The following is a 19,001-nucleotide window of genomic DNA, read 5'->3' on the forward strand; positions in this document are numbered from 1 at the left end:
GTGGGTATTATTGCATTTTATTGATAGTTATTGCCAAGAAAACCATCTTTAACCATTATTGCTTCCGATTCCTTCCGACACCAATGTTCAGTCAGCATTAACAGTGAATATTAACAAAGGAGATTAGCACAGTTTGACGTAGATCATATACCCAAAAGAAAAAGTGTGATTAGGAAAAAAAAATACATTACACAGCACTGTCTGAAATGAGAATGATTCGTCCTACAGCTAATGAAAGGGTTAATCCAGAGTCCGAGGATGACCCTCTCTGAATTCAAACACAATTTTCCCTGTTGATTTTCCTCCTCTCACCCCCAATACATGGTTTTTGCAATGTGATTTATCCTTCCCAGTCCTCCCTTGTTCCCCCGGTAACTGAAGCTTTCAAGAAGGCAGCAACGCTCCATTAAACAATTGGACTTGTGTCTTAGAATTACCTTTAGCAGTAGCTCAGACTTAGGGTTGCCAATGCTCCAGGATTGTCCTGGAGTCTCCAGGAATTGAAGGTTAATCTCTAGGACATTCCTGCAAAAGGGCTGTTTCACTAACAGTTAAGATGAATCCAATTGGGTAACAAAAGAGTTTGTTCCCTTTCCAATTGGCCAGTGGTGCCTGGAGAATGGACCAATGGCGGGTGTGTGGGGGTCGGGCGGATGGTCATGTGATCAAACCTCCAGGAATACAGCCAACCAGAGTTGGCAAACCTCCTCAGACTCCAAAACAGAACAGTTGCAATCTCCGGGCACCCCCAACGGCTCGTGACCCTCACCAGCAAGACTGTGGGTAGTGCCCTCTCCAGCAGGGATCACCAGGCCTACCAGTGGCCGCCTTTACCATCCAGTAGTTGGTGGTGTCCCCTTCCTCGGGAACGTGACGTGAACGGGCATCGAACAAATCTTTCCACCCATATCACATCTCAACGAGACAGTCAAGCACAGAAGTGAGTCTCCCGTTCTCTGTATCAATGGCCTTGGTGACTCAACCAACAAAGGTTAAACACAGAATCCAACACGCCAAGAAACAAAACAGCTCAATACATACAGCGACAAATTCCAGACCAAATTGAAAAATTCTACTTCAAACTTTTAGAAGTAGGCAGCGTGTACACCAAATAATTGGGTGCAGTCCTGGGAGACTCGCTTTCTGTACCCAGGAAATGATCGTTGAGTTTTTTAGGTTCAGTCTGCTGCCAGAATCTGTGTTCTAGAAGATTCTTTTTAAGTTCATATTCAAGCTCCTTTAGGAAGGGATGTTGGCGCAGGGGAATGTAACACATACCCACTTCAGACACCCCTGTTTCTGCATCAGACACTCCCAGATCAAGTATAACATAGTCAGATGTGGAGTAAAGTTCCCTCTACGCTACCCCATAAAACACTCCCTGGTCAGGCACAGCACGGGTTAGATAGAGATTAAAGTCTCCAGCAACCCACTTCAACCCCAATCTCAGACTATTGCCCCAACTACAGCTTTATGACAGTTTTTAAATTTGCCACACCAGCTATTCTGTAGGTTTGAGATAACCAATTTAGTGCCAGTTTATTGCTACACCGTGGGCATATGCCCACCAGGAGCTGGGCCGACACCAAATTTGTTCCGTGTCCATCGGATAGATACAGAAAGCAAACTTTGATCACATGGGGCTGGGTTTAAACCAAGACCCCGTTTGTCCAATCCACTAGACCACCAGCTCCCCAAATAGTGTGTTTTGAAAGTTAATAGTTTCTGTTCTTCATGGTAAGAACTTTCAGTGCTGGGAAACAAAATAGCCAGCCCCAGGTCCAACCTCAAACCCCAGGCCCACCCTCAAACCTTAGCCCTAGGCCCGACCCCAAATCCCAGGCCCGGCCCCAAACTCCAGCTCCAGGCCCGGCTTCAAGCCTCAAACTCCAGGCCCAACCTCAAGCCTCAGCCTCAGGCCCGACCTCAAACCCCAACCCCAAGAACTTTCAGTGCTGGGAAACAAAACAGCCAGGCCCGGCCTCAAGCCCCAGGTCCAGGCCTGCCCTCAAACCTTAGCCCCAGGCCCTGGCCCAAATCCCAGCCCCAGGCCCGGCCTCAAGCCTCAAACTCCAGGCCCGACTTCAAGCCTCAGCCCCAGGCCCGTCCTCAAACCCCAGCCCCAAGAACTTTCAGTGCTGGGAAACAAAATAGCCAGACCCGGCCTCAAACCCCAGGCCGAGGCTGGCCCTCAAACCTTAGCCCCAGGCCGGCCCTCAAACCTTAGCCCCAGGCCTGGCCTCAAACCCTAGGCCCAGCCTCAAACCCCAGCCCCAGACCCAACCCTGGCCTCAAACCCCAGCTCTAGGCCCGGCCTCAAACCCCAGCCTCATGTTACCGAAAGGCAAAGCCTCCTGACCCACCTTCCACCTTTATGGTTTGTTGGATGGGAACCAAGAGTAGGAACCCTGGCTGATTTATCGATGTCTTAGGAAAAGCAGGGCTACCTCGTCCAACTGTAGGCACTCCAATTACCAACCCGCTTGGGACCTGCTCTCTTGGCACAGATTGAACCCGGGTCCTGCCTGGCCTTGTTTAGCTCAGTTGCCCACACCTGGCAGTCCATTCACCCACTGGGCCATTGGGGGACCTCAAATTCTTTTCTGTCCGTCTCCAACAGGCTTGGCAGCTTCCTGCACTGGGGTTGCCAACTCTGGTTGGGCGTATTCCTGGAGGATTCATCACATGACCTCCCGCTTCTAACCGCCCCAGCCGGTCGACCAGCTGTTCTTCAATATTTTTAGAATTAATAGACAAGAGCGCTGAAAGAAAACGAGAAAAGAAATCACAAGTATTTGGACTCCCCACTGTTTTATTCTCTCCCGGGTTTTGCTCGCAGCAGTGACCTGGAGATTAATCTTCAATTCCTGGAGACTCCAGGCCAATCCTGGAGGGTTGGCGACCCCTATCCTGCATTTCAGAATTCTACGGCATCACCCTTTGAAAGCAGCAAAAAAAAGTGAAAAAAGGCCACGGAAAGGAACGCCGGGCTGAATCCAGGGATAAGTTGTCTTCAGCATCTACGAATATGCGCAGCACATCAGAGTAACCCGGTAGGTCACAGGCTAAATAGACCTTAGAAACAATCAGGAGACTAGTCACTCACTGGCCTACATCACAACACTTGTTACCTGCCCTCAGTAACACCAATCCACAAGGATAATGTAAATGGATCACCAGCAATTTAATTCTTGCACCAATTAAATGTAACAGACAGTGTAGTGGGGCAATAGGCAGCTCTATACAGGACTGGAGTCTCAGGGGTCAAAGTGATTTTAATAGGGGTAAAAAGCAAAGGCTGAAGTGTTCCTTTGCATCATCTGTGCCATTGAGTATTATTCTAAATAATGGAGCCCAAAAGCTGAGGCCTTGACCCACTCCCGTGTGCTCCTTGGGCTTGGCGTAAATAAGGGACTGCTCTACGAGCAAGGTAAAGAAGAAAGGGCAGCAAGACCTTCCATTTATTTATTGCGTCTTTCACATCCTCGGGACGTCCCAAAGGGCTTCACGGCCAATCGATTACTTTTTTCAGACTGGCCCGGCCCCCAGGTTGTCCAGTTGGGATCTAGGGGGGGGGGGGGTCCATCGGGTTGTGTTGAGTCCGTCACTAAAGATGACCAGAGAGAGTTCTCCAAGGTCACAGTGTTAGGGACAGGGTGCGAGGGGAGGGGGAAATCACAGCGTCCTGAACCAATACGACAAAAACGCTGATAAATCTTCACAGAAAGGAGAGGGTAGAAGAGTCCCAGCGCAGTTGAGTGGGGTTTTGACCCCTGATAGCGAGTTCAACTGAGCCAAGGTTGACACAGGGGGAGTAGGGGAAGTGCAGAGAGGTGGAAGAAAAGGACATTGTTCCTCAGTTCAAACTTCACGAACCCCCTCCTCCCGGCCCCCCCCCACTCTCTAATTTGTAAAATAACAGAGATATCAGATTACCTTCAGTCAGTCGGTGGTGCCAATTTACAGACAGGACCAATGGATGCGTCAGGCTCAACAACGACTGTTTGAACGTAGAGGCATCGTAACAGAGGCCAAGAGGGTTTGCCGAATATTGACGAGGGGCAGGGGTCATGGCCAATATTCCTCCTCACTAATCTTGAGGGGGGGGGGAGGCTCCATTCCCACCCCCGCCCCAACTGAGATTGACCGACATGTCCTAATGCCTTCCGGCCGGCCGGCCGTGCTCAGAATCTGCCCTGATGACGGGACTCAGAGCAACAGACACTTCACCAGGACAACAGCACGCACGCCATTCGTGCTTGTGCACTTGCTCCAGAGCCATGTCCGCGCCTTGACACACTAGTTGCGGGGGTGGTGGAGAGAGGGGGGAGTTACGTACAGACCAGTAATCCAAAAACCACAATGGTGGCCTGAGAATAGGGGGCGAAGGGGAAGAAACAAGAACTCATCCCCAATGCTGCCAGAACAAAATGGCAGCCGTTCTATCCAACTGGTGGCAGCCATTTTGGTTTGCCTCTCGAGGAACACAGGAAAAGCGGCTTTGCATTGGGGAGTTTCCCAATTTTGGGGCTACAGTGGTGATATAAATGGGGGACTGGACAAATTAACTTCTGGTTTCACAATTCCAGCCTCAGGACCCGTTTACGATTCCTTCCAGCGCCGTTCTCCATCAGGCAGAAACAGAGACGGCTAATCTGCCAGCAAGACCCACCAAGAAATGGGTCCCCCCTCCCACAAGTTACACCGGGCGGAGAGAATCCAGTGTCTATTGGCTTCTATATTATATTTATACAGGTTGCGTAGACTAGGCTTGCATTCCCTCGAGTATAGAAGATTAAGGGGTGATCTAATTGAGGTGTTTAGGATGATTAAAGGATTTGATAGGGTAGATAGAGAGAAACTATTTCCTCTGGTGGGAGAGTCCAGAACAAGGGGGCATAACCTTAAAATTAGAGCCAGGCCGTTCAGGGGTGATGTCAGGAAGCACTTCTTCACACAAAGGGGAATGGAAATCTGGAACATTCTCCCCCAAAAAGCTGTTGAGGCTGGGGGTCAATTGAAAATTTCAAAACTGAGATTGATCGATTTTTAGGCAAGGGTATTAAAGGTTACTGAACCAAGGCGGGTAAATGGAGTTAAGGTATGATCTAATTGAATGAAGGAACAGGCTCGAGGGGCTGAATGGCCTCCTCCTGTTCCAATGTTCCTCGGCTGCAGCAGTCGTTTTAAAATAAAATTATTCCCCTCTGTTACTTGGGGGAAAAAATGGATTCCGCCTTAATAGAGTAGAATTTATTTGCCTTGACGTCAATTCAACTAAATGATCTGACCAAAAACCCTAAATTAGGTCGGAGTGATTCATGACCAGAGACGCAAGTGAACTTCAGTGAACATAAAATGGGCAGTCACAAATCACTCCCCCTCTCCTACCCTGTAGAAATCCCCTTTTGTTTTAAATGCGTAATCTTTAAAGTATATAACAATACACGCCTCACAAATATACACGTTCTCCCCCACAATTTTTTTTTCTCTCTCTCTTTTGTTTCTTTCTTGGTTTAAAAAGTCCCGTCCACGGAGTCGGCCCTGTTCTGGGCGCAGTAGGCCCCAAACCCTCCTCTGCCCCCCCCTGCCCCTTCCTCAGGAGTTAACGACCTGCCCAGACCAGGTCTCGTGCTTGGTGCCCGGGGCCAGGTGGGTGATGATCACCTCCACTGCTTGAGACTTCACATTCTTCGGCGGGATGGTGCAGACTTTGTACGTGACTTCGTCTCCTTCCACCGGCACGTACTCTCCCTCGATGCTTGAAGAAAGATAGGGAAAGATTGGTCTTAAGGGGTTTGGCTCCAATAGACATCTATTAACAAAAGTCGATATTTATTCAGCGAAAGGGTGACTTTGTTCCGCCGCACAGTTTATCTGCTGAGCGCCTCGATGGGTGATGGCCTTATCTCCCCGCTAAAGAGCGCATTAAGCCAGCTCTCTAAAAAGGTAGAGCAGAGAAGGTTGAGGGGAGATTTAATAGAGGCGTTCAAAATTATGAGAGGTTTTTGATAAATAAGGAAAGACTGTTTCCATGGCAGAAGAACCAGAGGACACAGATTTACAACAATTGGCGAAAGATCCAGAGGGAAGATGAGAAGGATTTTTTTTTTTAACGCAGCGAGTTGTTCTGATCTGGAACGCGCTGCCTGAAAGGGCGGTGGAAGCAGATTCAATAGTAACTTTCAAAAGGGAATTGGATAAATATTGAAGGGGATAAATTTGCAGGGCTATGGGGAAAGAGCAGGGGGAGTGGGATGAATTGGACAGCTCTTTCAAAGAGCCGGCACAGGCATGATGGGCTGAATGGCCTCCTTCTGTGCTGACTATGATAAAAGGGCAACGCCATGCAGTGCAGTGAGTTTCTGCCTCCCCATCATCAAAGGGGAGAAAAACAATTTAAATGGGCTGGAAGGAGCCAGCACAACTCACTGCATAAAAAGAATTCTCCTCATCTCCCCTCTTTTGCCAATTATCTTAAATCTGTGTCCTCTGGTTACCGCCCCTCCTGCCAGTGGAAACAGTTTCTCCTTATTTACTCTCTCAAAACCCCTCATAATTTTGAACACCTCTATTAAATCTCCCCTTAACCTTCTCTGCTCTAAGGAGAACAACCCCAGCTTCTCCAGTCTCTCCACGTAACTGAAGTTCCTCACCCCTGGTACCATCCTGGTAAACCTCCTCTGCACCCTCTCCAAGGCCTTGACATCCTTCCTAAAGTGTGGCGCCCAGAATTGGACACAATACTCCAGCTGAGGCCTAACCAGTTTTATAAAGGTTTGGGCCTCTCTTCACACAAATGGTGGGCCCACAGCAGTTAGCTGCCACTCTCAGGGAGTGCAAAACATTCCCTCAGAAACACGGTTTTACCGTGCAGAAGGAGAGATTAAAAACAAGCTATTATTAGCAACAAGATGCTGCTGGAGTCTCCTGGGTATCCATTAGATTTTGTTTGGTACCCAGAAATTTTTGTTTTTGTGAAACTCTTGTACTGCCCTGAAAACCGAGATGTACCAGAGGTCTTTTTGGGTCTTTTGGCCAATATTCCGCACTCCCCCCTCTCCTAAGAGCGCTGACCCTTGCTGAGACACTGTCCTCTGGTACCTCTTCCAACTTGACCACTCTTCGTGTCTGAGGCCAGAATGTTGGCAACTTACTCTGTCATGGGGGGGCCATCATGGCTGAGTCATCCTCCCCTTGACTTATTTTTTTTTTAGGTATTTTGTCTTCTTCCTCCACTGTGAAAACGGACAAAAACTACTAATTTAACACGTCTGCCGTTTCCCTACTGCCCACTGTGGTCTCTCCAGCATCTGCCTTGAAAGTGTGGCTTTTGCACCAGGCCGCACTGGGTGTGAAACCAAAATCTGCACAAGACTGCCTCCTACTGGTGGTCTCCGTCATGTCGATGCAAACTTTGGCGTACAACTGACCTGTAAAATACCATAAATGTCCTCTCACACTGGGCGGAGGAATTAGCCACAAACTCCAGACCCTGATAAGACCTCCAGTTAGCCCCACCGACAGAGAACCCCCACCCACCCCCAGTGCACAAAGCTCCAAAGTTGCCCCTATTTTAAGGATGCCTTTTTCTTTCAAAAGATCTGACGCTGTATTTACTCACTCGGAGATGTGTACAAAGATGTCCTCTTTCCCGTCGTTGGGTGTGATGAACCCATGCCCCTGTGATCTGGAGAAGCATTTGCATTTTCCCTTAGAAAGGGGACCAAGTGTTGCCCGGGCAGTGCTGGAACAGGAAAGCCAGTGTAAACATCCGCAGTAAGAACGTTTGTTTGTATTAAAGCCAAAATAATTAGTTCACGTTTCACACGCCAGCGAAGATCACGCAACAGCTACACAATCGACCGCCGATGAACCGCCAGAACTGGCAAGTCCCGTTAGTTTGTAGAAGGCGGGAGCTGAACCCCTCCCGACAGTCCAGTGGGTGAAGGGGCCGCTCGACGTGGGCCCAGGGCTGTGCTGGAGGTAGCTGATGGCAGCGCAGGTAGCAACAGAGGTGCTTTCACTGGCTTCAGTGCTCCTTGGGGTTGAGTGGGGCTGGGAAGGTGGGGAAATCAGCCACGGTTCCTGCTCCTGATTACAATCCAGTCACCCCTGCTAAGAGGGGGTGGTGTGTGTACAGGTGTTGGGTCAGGACTGGATCGCCTGCCTCTCACTCTCTGTCCGGGCCTGCACAACGAAGGGGTTGAAATTGATCGTCGATGCCCCCTGTTTTCCGAGTGGGAATCTGAGGCAAATTTGACCAGTTTCGCAGGGCCAAGGATGCCTGAAAAACGTCCAGTGCTAGATTGGCCCTGGCCAATTTTCAGGCGTCTGGGGCGGTGGCCTGAAACAGGCGCTGGGCCACTTGCCTGTGCTAGCGAGGGGGGGGCCTAATGTCAATTCAGGACTCCTGAGGGAAATTGGGCAGAGCCTGGGCCGGGCCTGCTCCGCTAAGGCTTTGTTGGCGTGCTTGAGGCCTAACAAGCGGCCGCCACCAAAAAGGGAAGTTAAAACGAATAATAAATTTAAAGGTGGGCCCAGGAGGAGTAGGAGTTACTGCCGGCGGGGTAAGTGGCCTGGAATTCAATCCTCCTGAAGGACGGAGCCTTCTGTAGTAGCACGACAGGCTCACCCGGAATATTAAGATGAGGCCGGAGGCCCAATTTCAGGCCTTGGCTCAGGTGCACGCTGCTCGCGCAGAGCGGAGTCAGGCTAATTTTCACTCCAAAGGATTGTACTTGTGTGAGGGACTGTGGGCCTGGACCTCATGGTGACTCAGCACCTTCTGGGCAAGGGGGGGAAAGAGACAGAGAGAAGATTAGAGGGGGTACAGAAACCGCAACAACACAACAGGCCCGTCGGTGCACCATGCACGAGGCACCACACAACAATCGGGGCTGTTAATACAAACACTGAGAGGAGAGTTAAATAAGGGCCATATCTCCTCTCTCCTTGCCTAACTGTAAGGAAAGGGTTAATCAGACTGCCCTGAAGTCTGCTAATGTTATACTAATGCTATATTGATTTTCCTTTATATCGCAATAATGTTAGCCTTCGGCCTTGGTTAAGGAGGGGAGTATGATTCAATTTTCAAAGTCGTGATCATTGAGGTTTTGACCTGAGGTTGACCTGACACCAATGGCCAGTTTCAGCATGAAGTAACCGCCCGAGTAACGAGGGAATTAAAGACCTGCCATTGCAAACTGGTTCCTAAGTTTCTGCAAAAAGAAAACATCTGGGCATACATCATCTTTTTAATTTGGGGTCTCTGCAGAATCAGGAGATTGACTGGTTCAGAATCAGTGACAGACTTATAATTAAGGGTTTCAGTTGGTGAGATAGCAATTTTATGGAACAAGAGCAAAATTATTGATCAGATGGCAAAGTAAGGGAGTTATACCGATCTCTAACAAAGCCCCAAAGTGGCAGTGCTCGGGGAGGGGGTGGTACTTACGCAGAGTAGGTGCGGGTACGTTTGGTGGGGAGCGGGCTGGGCAAATCCCCCAGGAGGAGAGAGTTGCTCCGCTCCCAAGTTTTGATGCTGTCGCGAAAGAATAACAAGGGCGGGGACCCCGGAGATCGGGGTGAGGGGAGTGGCTGTGTGGGCGAATTCTCTCTCGGGTCCGATGACATGGTGCCTTGTGAGGATTCCTGTCTGTGAAAGAACGAGAGGGGCCAATGTTAGAATCCAATTTCCTCTCCACCCAATCACATAACATTCATACTCAAGAGGCAAGTGGTTCCCGGCTCTCTGCTACGGCTGTCCCGTAACTGGCCACCAGGAGGTGCTCGAGTGCCATGTCCACCAATTGCCCAAATCCTTATTCACCTTCCCAATCCCGTTCTCCCTGTGGTCTCTCTGACACTCTTGCCAATGCTTTTGGCTCCCGGTGTGCAAGTCTTACACCGTTACCGGCACTGGCAAATGTGGTGGAGATCCATTTGCCCCAATCTGCCGCGTGGCAACGTCATGATGTAAAAACACAGCGAGGCACCAAACCAGCTCAACCCCAGATTCCCTCACACTGGCACAGCGTGGGCTCGACGTTGGCACAGCGTGGGCTCAACATTGGCACAGCGTGGGCCCGACATTGGCACAGCGTGGGCCTGATGTTGGCACAGCGTGGGCCCGACATTGGCACAGCGTGGGCCCGACATTGGCACAGCGTGGGCCCGACATTGGCACAGCGTGGGCCTGATGTTGGCACAGCGTGGGCCTGACGTTGGCACAGCATGGGCCCGACGCTGGCACAGCGTGGGCCCGACGCTGGCACAGCGTGGCCTCGGTGCCAACACTGGGCAAGCCCGGAGCAGCGGGTTTTGATTTTCAGAGCCTGCACAAAGGCCAGAACCGGTTCAGTGCATCCACGACGGAAAGCGGTACACGTCGGTCGGTCGGTCGATCTGCCGAGACCAGGAACCCACCAAAAGGTAAATGCCCCTCGAGTCAGACTGACAATTTGTGCGATGGGCATGTGCCCAGCGGGCTGGGACGTACTCAAACACATGTCGCCACCTACAAAGCAAAGTGACTTTCATCCCTTGGTCTGAGCTCGGTTGAAACTCATTTCCCAGAGGTGAGAGGACCAATTCAGTCACTGTATTACACTCTCCTTTTCTCCCGTCACTAGGGTTGCCAACTCTGGTTGGACTTATTCCTGGAGGTTTCATCACATGACCTCCCACCTCTAATAGCCCCACCCGGTCAAACAGCCTTTTTTCTCATCTCCAATATTTTTATGACTGATAAATAAAGGTGTTAAAAGAAAACAAACAAAGCACACAATTTTTTTAATGCCCTAATGATATTTTTCTCCTTAAATGTTGCTCGCAGCAGTGCCCAGGAGATTAGTTTTTAATTCCTGGAGACTCCAGGACAATCCTGGAGGGTTGGCAACCCTGCCCATCACTCATGTCCCAAAGTGCAGACTCATGTTAAGCTGCAGATCAACACGTACCAGTCACCATCTCGTACCTTGCTCAAATGGTCATTCATCATGTGTGAGACACCTGAGAGTGACGGGCAGGATCACGGACAAGTCCAAACCTGCTCTCACTCAACATCCTTTAGGAGCAGGAATCCTGGATGCTATTTTCCTCCCTGCCTAAGTGACTTGGCTCAGACAGGAACTGAACCTGGCTCACTCCCAGTCTGCAATGGCTCACTCCCGGTCTGCAATGGCTCACTGCCGGTCTGCAATGGCTCACTGCCGGTCTGCAATGGTTCACTCCCGGTCTGCAATGGCTCACTGCCGGTCTGCAATGGCTCACTCCCGGTCTGCAATGGCTCACTCCCGGTCTGCAATGGCTCACTTCTGCACAGAGCAGCACACTTATCCAACTGAACTATGAGGGGGAGCTCCACATGTCTTTAATAAAGGGCCTAGATGCTCATTCCATCTGAGGCCACCTGCCATCCAGATGGGGACAAATTGGAGGTTAGTCCCCTAGCAGCACTCCATGACTCCACCAGCTCTGACACAATCAGGGACAAGTTTCTTCTGGAGGGCGGGGTTTGAACATAAACGGTTCTGCCTTGACCCAGATACACTCAAATCCAGTGATGTTAGGGGTTGCCAACTCCGGTTGGACGTATTCCTGGAGGTTTCATCACATGACCTCTCACCTCCAACTGCCCTTATTGAAACATATAAAATCCTATTTTTTTATTCGTTGATGGGATGTGGGCGAGGCCGGCATTTATTGCCCATCCCTAATTGCCCTTGAGAAGGCGATGATGAGCCGCCTTCTTGAACCGCTGCAGTCCGTGTGGTGAAGGTTTTCCTGAGGGGATTGAAGGGGTAGATGCTGAGAGGATGTTTCCCCTTGTGGGAGAGACTAGAACTAGGGACCACAGTTTAAAAATAAGAGGTCTCCCATTTAAGACGGAGATGAGGAGAAATTTTTTCTCTCAGAGGGACATGAGTCTGTGGAACTCCCTTCCCCAGAGAGCGGTGGAGGCAGGGTCATTGAATACTTTTAAGGCTGAGTTAGATAGATTCCTGATTAACAAGGGAGTCAAAGGCTATAGTAGGTAGATGGGAAAGTAGGGTTGAGGTCACAATCAGATCAGCCATGATCTTATCAAATGGCAGAGCAGGCTCGAGGGGCCGAATGGCCTACTCCTGCTCTTTGTTCGTGTGTTCGCCCCGCCCCCCCACACTCGCCCGACATGTCCATCCTCGCATTGCCCCGCCCTCCCACGGCCGATGGGAACGTGAACAGATTCTTCATTACCTGGTTGACTGACAGTAAAGAATCATCAAAACAGCCTTTTTATCCCAATGTCTGGTATTTTTATAACTAATAAATAAAAGTGTACAAAGAGAATTTTTTTTTTAATCCATTTTTTATACAGAGAGGACAGAGAGAGAGAGATAGACACAAAGGAGAGAGAGAGAGAGAGATAGACACAAGGACAGAGAGAGAGAGCAAGACAGAAACAAAGGACAGAGAGAAAGAGAGAGAGACACACAAAGGACAGAGAGAGACACACACAAAGGACAGAGAGGGAGAGAGACACACACACACACACACACACAAAGGACAGAGAGAGACACACAAAGGACAGAGAGGGAGAGACACACACACACACACACACACAAAGGACAGAGAGAGAGAGACACACAAAGGACAGAGAGAGGGGGAGAGATAGACAAAGAACAGACAGAGAGCAAGATAGAAACAAAGCACAGAGGGAGAGAGATAGACACAATGGACAGAGAGAGCGAGAGAGAGATAGACACAAAGGACAGAGAGAGAGAGACACACACACAAAGGAGAGAGAGAGACACACACACACACAAAGGACAGAGAGAGACACACACACACAAAGGACAGAAGGAGAGAGAGACACACACACAAAGGACAGAGAGGGAGACACACACACAAAGGACAGAGAGAGACACACACAAAGGGCAGAGAGAGAGACACACACACACAAAGGACAGAAGGAGAGAGAGACACACACACAAAGGGCAGAGAGAGACACACACACAAAGGACAGAGAGAGACACACACAAAGGGCAGAGAGAGACACACACACACACAGGACAGAGAGAGAGACACACACACACAAAGGACAGAGAGAGAGAGACACACACAAAGGACAGAGAGAGAGACACACACACAAAGGGCAGAGAGAGAGAGAGAGACACACATACACACACACACAGGACAGAGAGAGAGACACACACACACAAAGGACAGAGAGAGACACACACACAAAGGACAGAGAGAGGCACACACACACACACAAAGGACAGAGAGAGAGAGACACACACACAAAGGACAGAGAGAGAGACACACACACACAAAGGACAGAGAGAGAGACACACACACAAAGGACAGAGAGAGAGACACACACAAAGGACAGAGAGAGAGACACACACAAAGGACAGAGAGAGAGAGACACACACACAAAGGACAGAGAGAGACACACACACCCGAAGGACAGAGAGAGACACACACACCCGAAGGACAGAGAGAGACACACACACACACACACACACAAAGGACATAGAGAGAGAGACACACACACAAAGGACAGAGAGAGAGAGACAGACACACACACACACACACAAAGGACAGCGATAGAGAGATAGACACAAAGGACAGAGAGAGACACACACACACAAAGGACAGAGAGAGAGAGTGAGAGAGATAGACACAAAGGACAGAGAGAGAGATAGACACAAGGAGAGAGAGAGAGAGAGATAGACACAAGGAGAGAGAGAGAGATAGACACAAGGAGAGAGAGAGAGAGAGCTAGACACAATGGACAGAGAGAGAGACACACACACAAAGGACAGAGAGAGAGAGATAGAGAGAGACAAAGGACAGAGAGAGAGACACACACACAAAGGGTAGAGAGAGAGAGAGAAACAGACAAAGGACAGAGAGAGAGACAGAGGGCGAGAGACACACAATGGACAGAGAGAGAGAGAGATAGACACAAAAGACAGAGAGTGAGAAAGACACACAAAGTACAGAGAGAGAGAGAGACACACACACAAAGGACAGAGAGAGAGAGAAAGGACAGAGAGAGAGACACACACACAAAGAACAGAGAGAGAGACACACACACACAAGAGACAGAGTGAGAGATAGACACAATGGACAAAGAGAGTGAGAGAGAGAGAGAGCGAGAAAGACAAAGGACAGAGAGAGACACACACACAAGGGACAGAGAGAGAGAGAGAGAGACACACACACACAAAGGACAGAGAGAGAGACCCACACACAAAGGACAGAGAGAGAGACACACACACACTCACAAAGGACAGAGAGAGGGAGACACACACACAAAGGACAGAGAGAGGGAGACACACACACACACAAAGGACAGAGAGAGAGACACACACACAAAGGACAGAGAGAGGGAGACACACACACACACAAAGGACAGAGAGAGAGACACACACACAAAGGACAGACAGAGACACACACACACACAAAGGACAGAGAGAGAGACACACACAAAGGACAGAGAGAGAGACACACACAAAGGACAGAGAGAGAGACACACACACAAGGGACAGAGAGAGAGACACACACACACACACACACACAAAGGACAGAGAGAGAGACACACACACAAAGGACAGAGAGAGAGAGTGAGAGAGATAGACACAAAGGACAGAGAGAGAGATAGACACAAGGAGAGAGAGAGAGAGAGCTAGACACAAGGGACAGAGAGAGACACACACACACAAAGGACAGAGAGAGAGACACACACACAAAGGACAGAGAGACACACACACACACAGGACAGAGAGAGAGACACACACACAAAGGACAGAGAGAGACACACACACACAAAGGACAGAGAGAGACACACACACACAAAGGACAGAGAGAGACACACACACACAAAGGACAGAGAGAGACACACACACACAAAGGACAGAGAGAGACACACACACACAAAGGACAGAGAGAGACACACACACACAAAGGACAGAGAGAGACACACACACAAAGGACAGAGAGACACACACACAGGACAGAGAGAGACACACACACACCCGAAGGACAGAGAGAGAGACACACACAAAGGACAGAGAGAGACACACACACAAAGGACAGACAGAGACACACACACACACAAAGGACAGAGAGAGACACACACACACAAGGGACAGAGAGAGAGAGACACACACACACACAAAGGACAGAGAGAGAGACACACACACAAAGGACAGAGAGAGTGAGAGAGATAGACACAAAGGACAGAGAGAGAGATAGACACAAGGAGAGAGAGAGAGAGATAGACACAAGGAGAGAGAGAGAGAGAGCTAGACACAAGGGACAGAGAGAGACACACACACACAAAGGACAGAGAGAGAGACACACACACAAAGGACAGAGAGAGACACACACACACAGGACAGAGAGAGAGACACACACACACAAAGGACAGAGAGAGAGACACACACACACACACACACACACACAAAGGACATAGAGAGAGAGACACACACACACAAAGGACAGAGAGAGAGAGATAGACACAAAGGACAGAGAGAGAGACACACACACAAAGGACAGAGAGAGAGAGTGAGAGAGATAGACACAAAGGACAGAGAGAGAGATAGACACAAGGAGAGAGAGAGAGAGACACAAGGAGAGAGAGAGAGAGAGATAGACACAAGGAGAGAGAGAGAGAGAGATAGACACAAGGAGAGAGAGAGAGAGCTAGACACAATGGACAGAGAGAGACACACACACACAAAGGACAGCAATAGAGAGATAGACACAAAGGACAGAGAGAGAGACACACACACAAAGGACAGAGAGAGAGAGACACACACACACAAAGGACAGAGACAGAGAGATAGAGAGAGACTAAGGACAGAGAGAGAGACACACACACAAAGGGTAGAGAGAGAGAGAGAGAAACAGACAAAGGACAGAGAGAGAGACAGAGGGCGAGAGACACACAATGGACAGAGAGAGAGAGAGATAGACACAAAAGACAGAGAGAGAGAAAGACACACAAAGTACAGAGAGAGAGAGACACACACACAAAGGACAGAAGGAGAGAGAGACACACACACAAAGGGCAGAGAGAGACACACACACAAAGGACAGAGAGAGACACACACAAAGGGCAGAGAGAGACACACACACACACAGGACAGAGAGAGAGACCCACACACAAAGGACAGAGAGAGAGACACACACACACTCACAAAGGACAGAGAGAGGGAGACACACACACAAAGGACAGAGAGAGGGAGACACACACACACACAAAGGACAGAGAGAGAGACACACACACAAAGGACAGAGAGAGGGAGACACACACACACACAAAGGACAGAGAGAGAGACACACACACAAAGGACAGACAGAGACACACACACACACAAAGGACAGAGAGAGAGACACACACAAAGGACAGAGAGAGAGACACACACACAAGGGACAGAGAGAGAGAGACACACACAAGGGACAGAGAGAGAGACACACACACAAAGGACAGAGAGAGAGACACACACACAAAGGACAGAGAGAGAGAGTGAGAGAGATAGACACAAAGGACAGAGAGAGAGATAGACACAAGGAGAGAGAGAGAGAGAGCTAGACACAAGGGACAGAGAGAGACACACACACACAAAGGACAGAGAGACACACACACACAGGACAGAGAGAGAGACACACACACAAAGGACAGAGAGAGACACACACACACAAAGGACAGAGAGAGACACACACACACAAAGGACAGAGAGACACACACACACACAAAGGACAGAGAGAGAGACACACACACAAAGGACAGAGAGAGACACACACACACAAAGGACAGAGAGAGACACACACACACAAAGGACAGAGAGAGACACACACACACAAAGGACAGAGAGAGACACACACACACAAAGGACAGAGAGAGACACACACACACAAAGGACAGAGAGAGACACACACACAAAGGACAGAGAGACACACACACACAAAGGACAGAGAGAGACACACACACACCCGAAGGAGGAGAGAGAGACACACACAAAGGACAGAGAGAGACACACACACAAAGGACAGACAGAGACACACACACACACAAAGGACAGAGAGAGACACACACACAAAGGACAGAGAGAGAGACACACACACAAGGGACAGAGAGAGAGACACACACACACACACAAAGGACAGAGAGAGAGACACACACACAAAGGACAGAGAGAGAGAGTGAGAGAGATAGACACAAAGGACAGAGAGAGAGATAGACACAAGGAGAGAGAGAGAGAGATAGACACAAGGAGAGAGAGAGAGAGAGCTAGACACAAGGGACAGAGAGAGACACACACACACAAAGGACAGAGAGAGAGACACACACACAAAGGACAGAGAGACACACACAAACACAGGACAGAGAGAGAGACACACACACACACAGGACAGAGAGAGAGACACACACACAAAGGACAGAGAGAGACACACACACAAAGGACAGAGAGAGAGAGACACACACACACAAAGGACAGAGAGAGACACACACACCCGAAGGACAGAGAGAGACACACACACACACACACACACACACAAAGGACATAGAGAGAGACACACACACACACAAAGGACAGAGAGAGAGAGATAGACACAAAGGAGAGAGAGAGAGACACACACACAAAGGACAGAGAGAGAGAGTGAGAGAGATTGACACAAAGGACAGAGAGAGAGATAGACACAAGGAGAGAGAGAGAGAGAGATAGACACAAGGAGAGAGAGAGAGAGAGATAGACACAAGGAGAGAGAGAGAGAGCGAGACACAATGGACAGAGAGAGACACACACACACAAAGGACAGCAATAGAGAGATAGACACAAAGGACAGAGAGAGAGACACACACACAAAGGACAGAGAGAGAGAGACACACACACACAAAGGACAGAGACAGAGAGATAGAGAGAGACAAAGGACAGAGAGAGAGACACACACACAAAGGGTAGAGAGAGAGAGAAACAGACAAAGGACAGAGAGAGAGACAGAGGGCGAGAGACACACAAAGTACAGAGAGAGAGAGACACACACACAAAGGACAGAGAGAGAGAGAAAGGACAGAGAGAGAGACACACACACAAAGGACAGAGAGAGAGAGACACACACACACAAAAGACAGAGAGAGAGATAGACACAATGGACAAAGAGAGTGAGAGAGAGAGAGAGCGAGAAAGACAAAGGACAGAGAGAGACACACACACACAAAGGACAGAGAGAGAGACCCACACACAAAGGACAGAGAGAGAGACACACACACACTCACAAAGGACAGAGAGAGAGAGACACACACAAAGGACAGAGAGAGGGAGACACACACACACACAAAGGACGGAGAGAGACACACACACAAAGGACAGACAGAGACACACACACACACAAAGGACAGAGAGAGAGACACACACAAAGGACAGAGAGAGAGACACACACACAAGGGACAGAGAGAGAGACACACACACACACACACACACACACACAAAGGACAGAGAGAGAGAGACACACACAAAGGACAGAGAGAGAGAGTGAGAGAGATAGACACAAAGGACAGAGAGAGAGATAGACACAAGGAGAGAGAGAGAGAGATAGACACAAGGAGAGAGAGAGAGAGAGCTAGACACAAGGGACAGAGAGAGACACACACACACAAAGGACAGAGAGAGAGACACACACACAAAGGACAGAGAGACACACACACAAAGGACAGAGAGACACACACACACACAGGACAGAGAGAGACACACACACACCCGAAGGACAGAGAGAGAGACACACACACACAAAGGACAGAGAGAGACACACACACAAAGGACAGACAGAGACACACACACACACAAAGGACAGAGAGAGAGACACACACAAAGGACAGAGAGAGAGACACACACACAAGGGACAGAGAGAGAGAGAGAGACACACACACAAAGGACAGAGAGAGAGACACACACACAAAGGACAGAGAGAGAGAGTGAGAGAGATAGACACAAAGGACAGAG

General features: G+C 49.4%; 1 protein-coding gene across 1 annotated transcript in view; it reads right to left on the reverse strand.

The window, feature by feature from the left end:
- Window positions 1–19,001, reverse strand: part of csdc2a (cold shock domain containing C2, RNA binding a) — a 54,169-nt gene continuing 35,168 nt past the window's right edge. The window contains exons 2-4 of the mRNA XM_067974634.1: window positions 9,458–9,658; window positions 7,625–7,747; window positions 1–5,761 (exon numbers count right to left, since the gene is read on the reverse strand). Coding sequence (XP_067830735.1) covers window positions 5,599–5,761; window positions 7,625–7,747; window positions 9,458–9,636 — 465 coding nt within the window. The 5' untranslated portion in view covers window positions 9,637–9,658 and the 3' untranslated portion in view covers window positions 1–5,598. The remainder of the gene's footprint in view (window positions 5,762–7,624; window positions 7,748–9,457; window positions 9,659–19,001) is intronic.

This window comes from Heptranchias perlo, chromosome 40 (genome assembly GCF_035084215.1).
Source record: "Heptranchias perlo isolate sHepPer1 chromosome 40, sHepPer1.hap1, whole genome shotgun sequence".
Classification (NCBI taxonomy): domain Eukaryota; kingdom Metazoa; phylum Chordata; class Chondrichthyes; order Hexanchiformes; family Hexanchidae; genus Heptranchias; species Heptranchias perlo.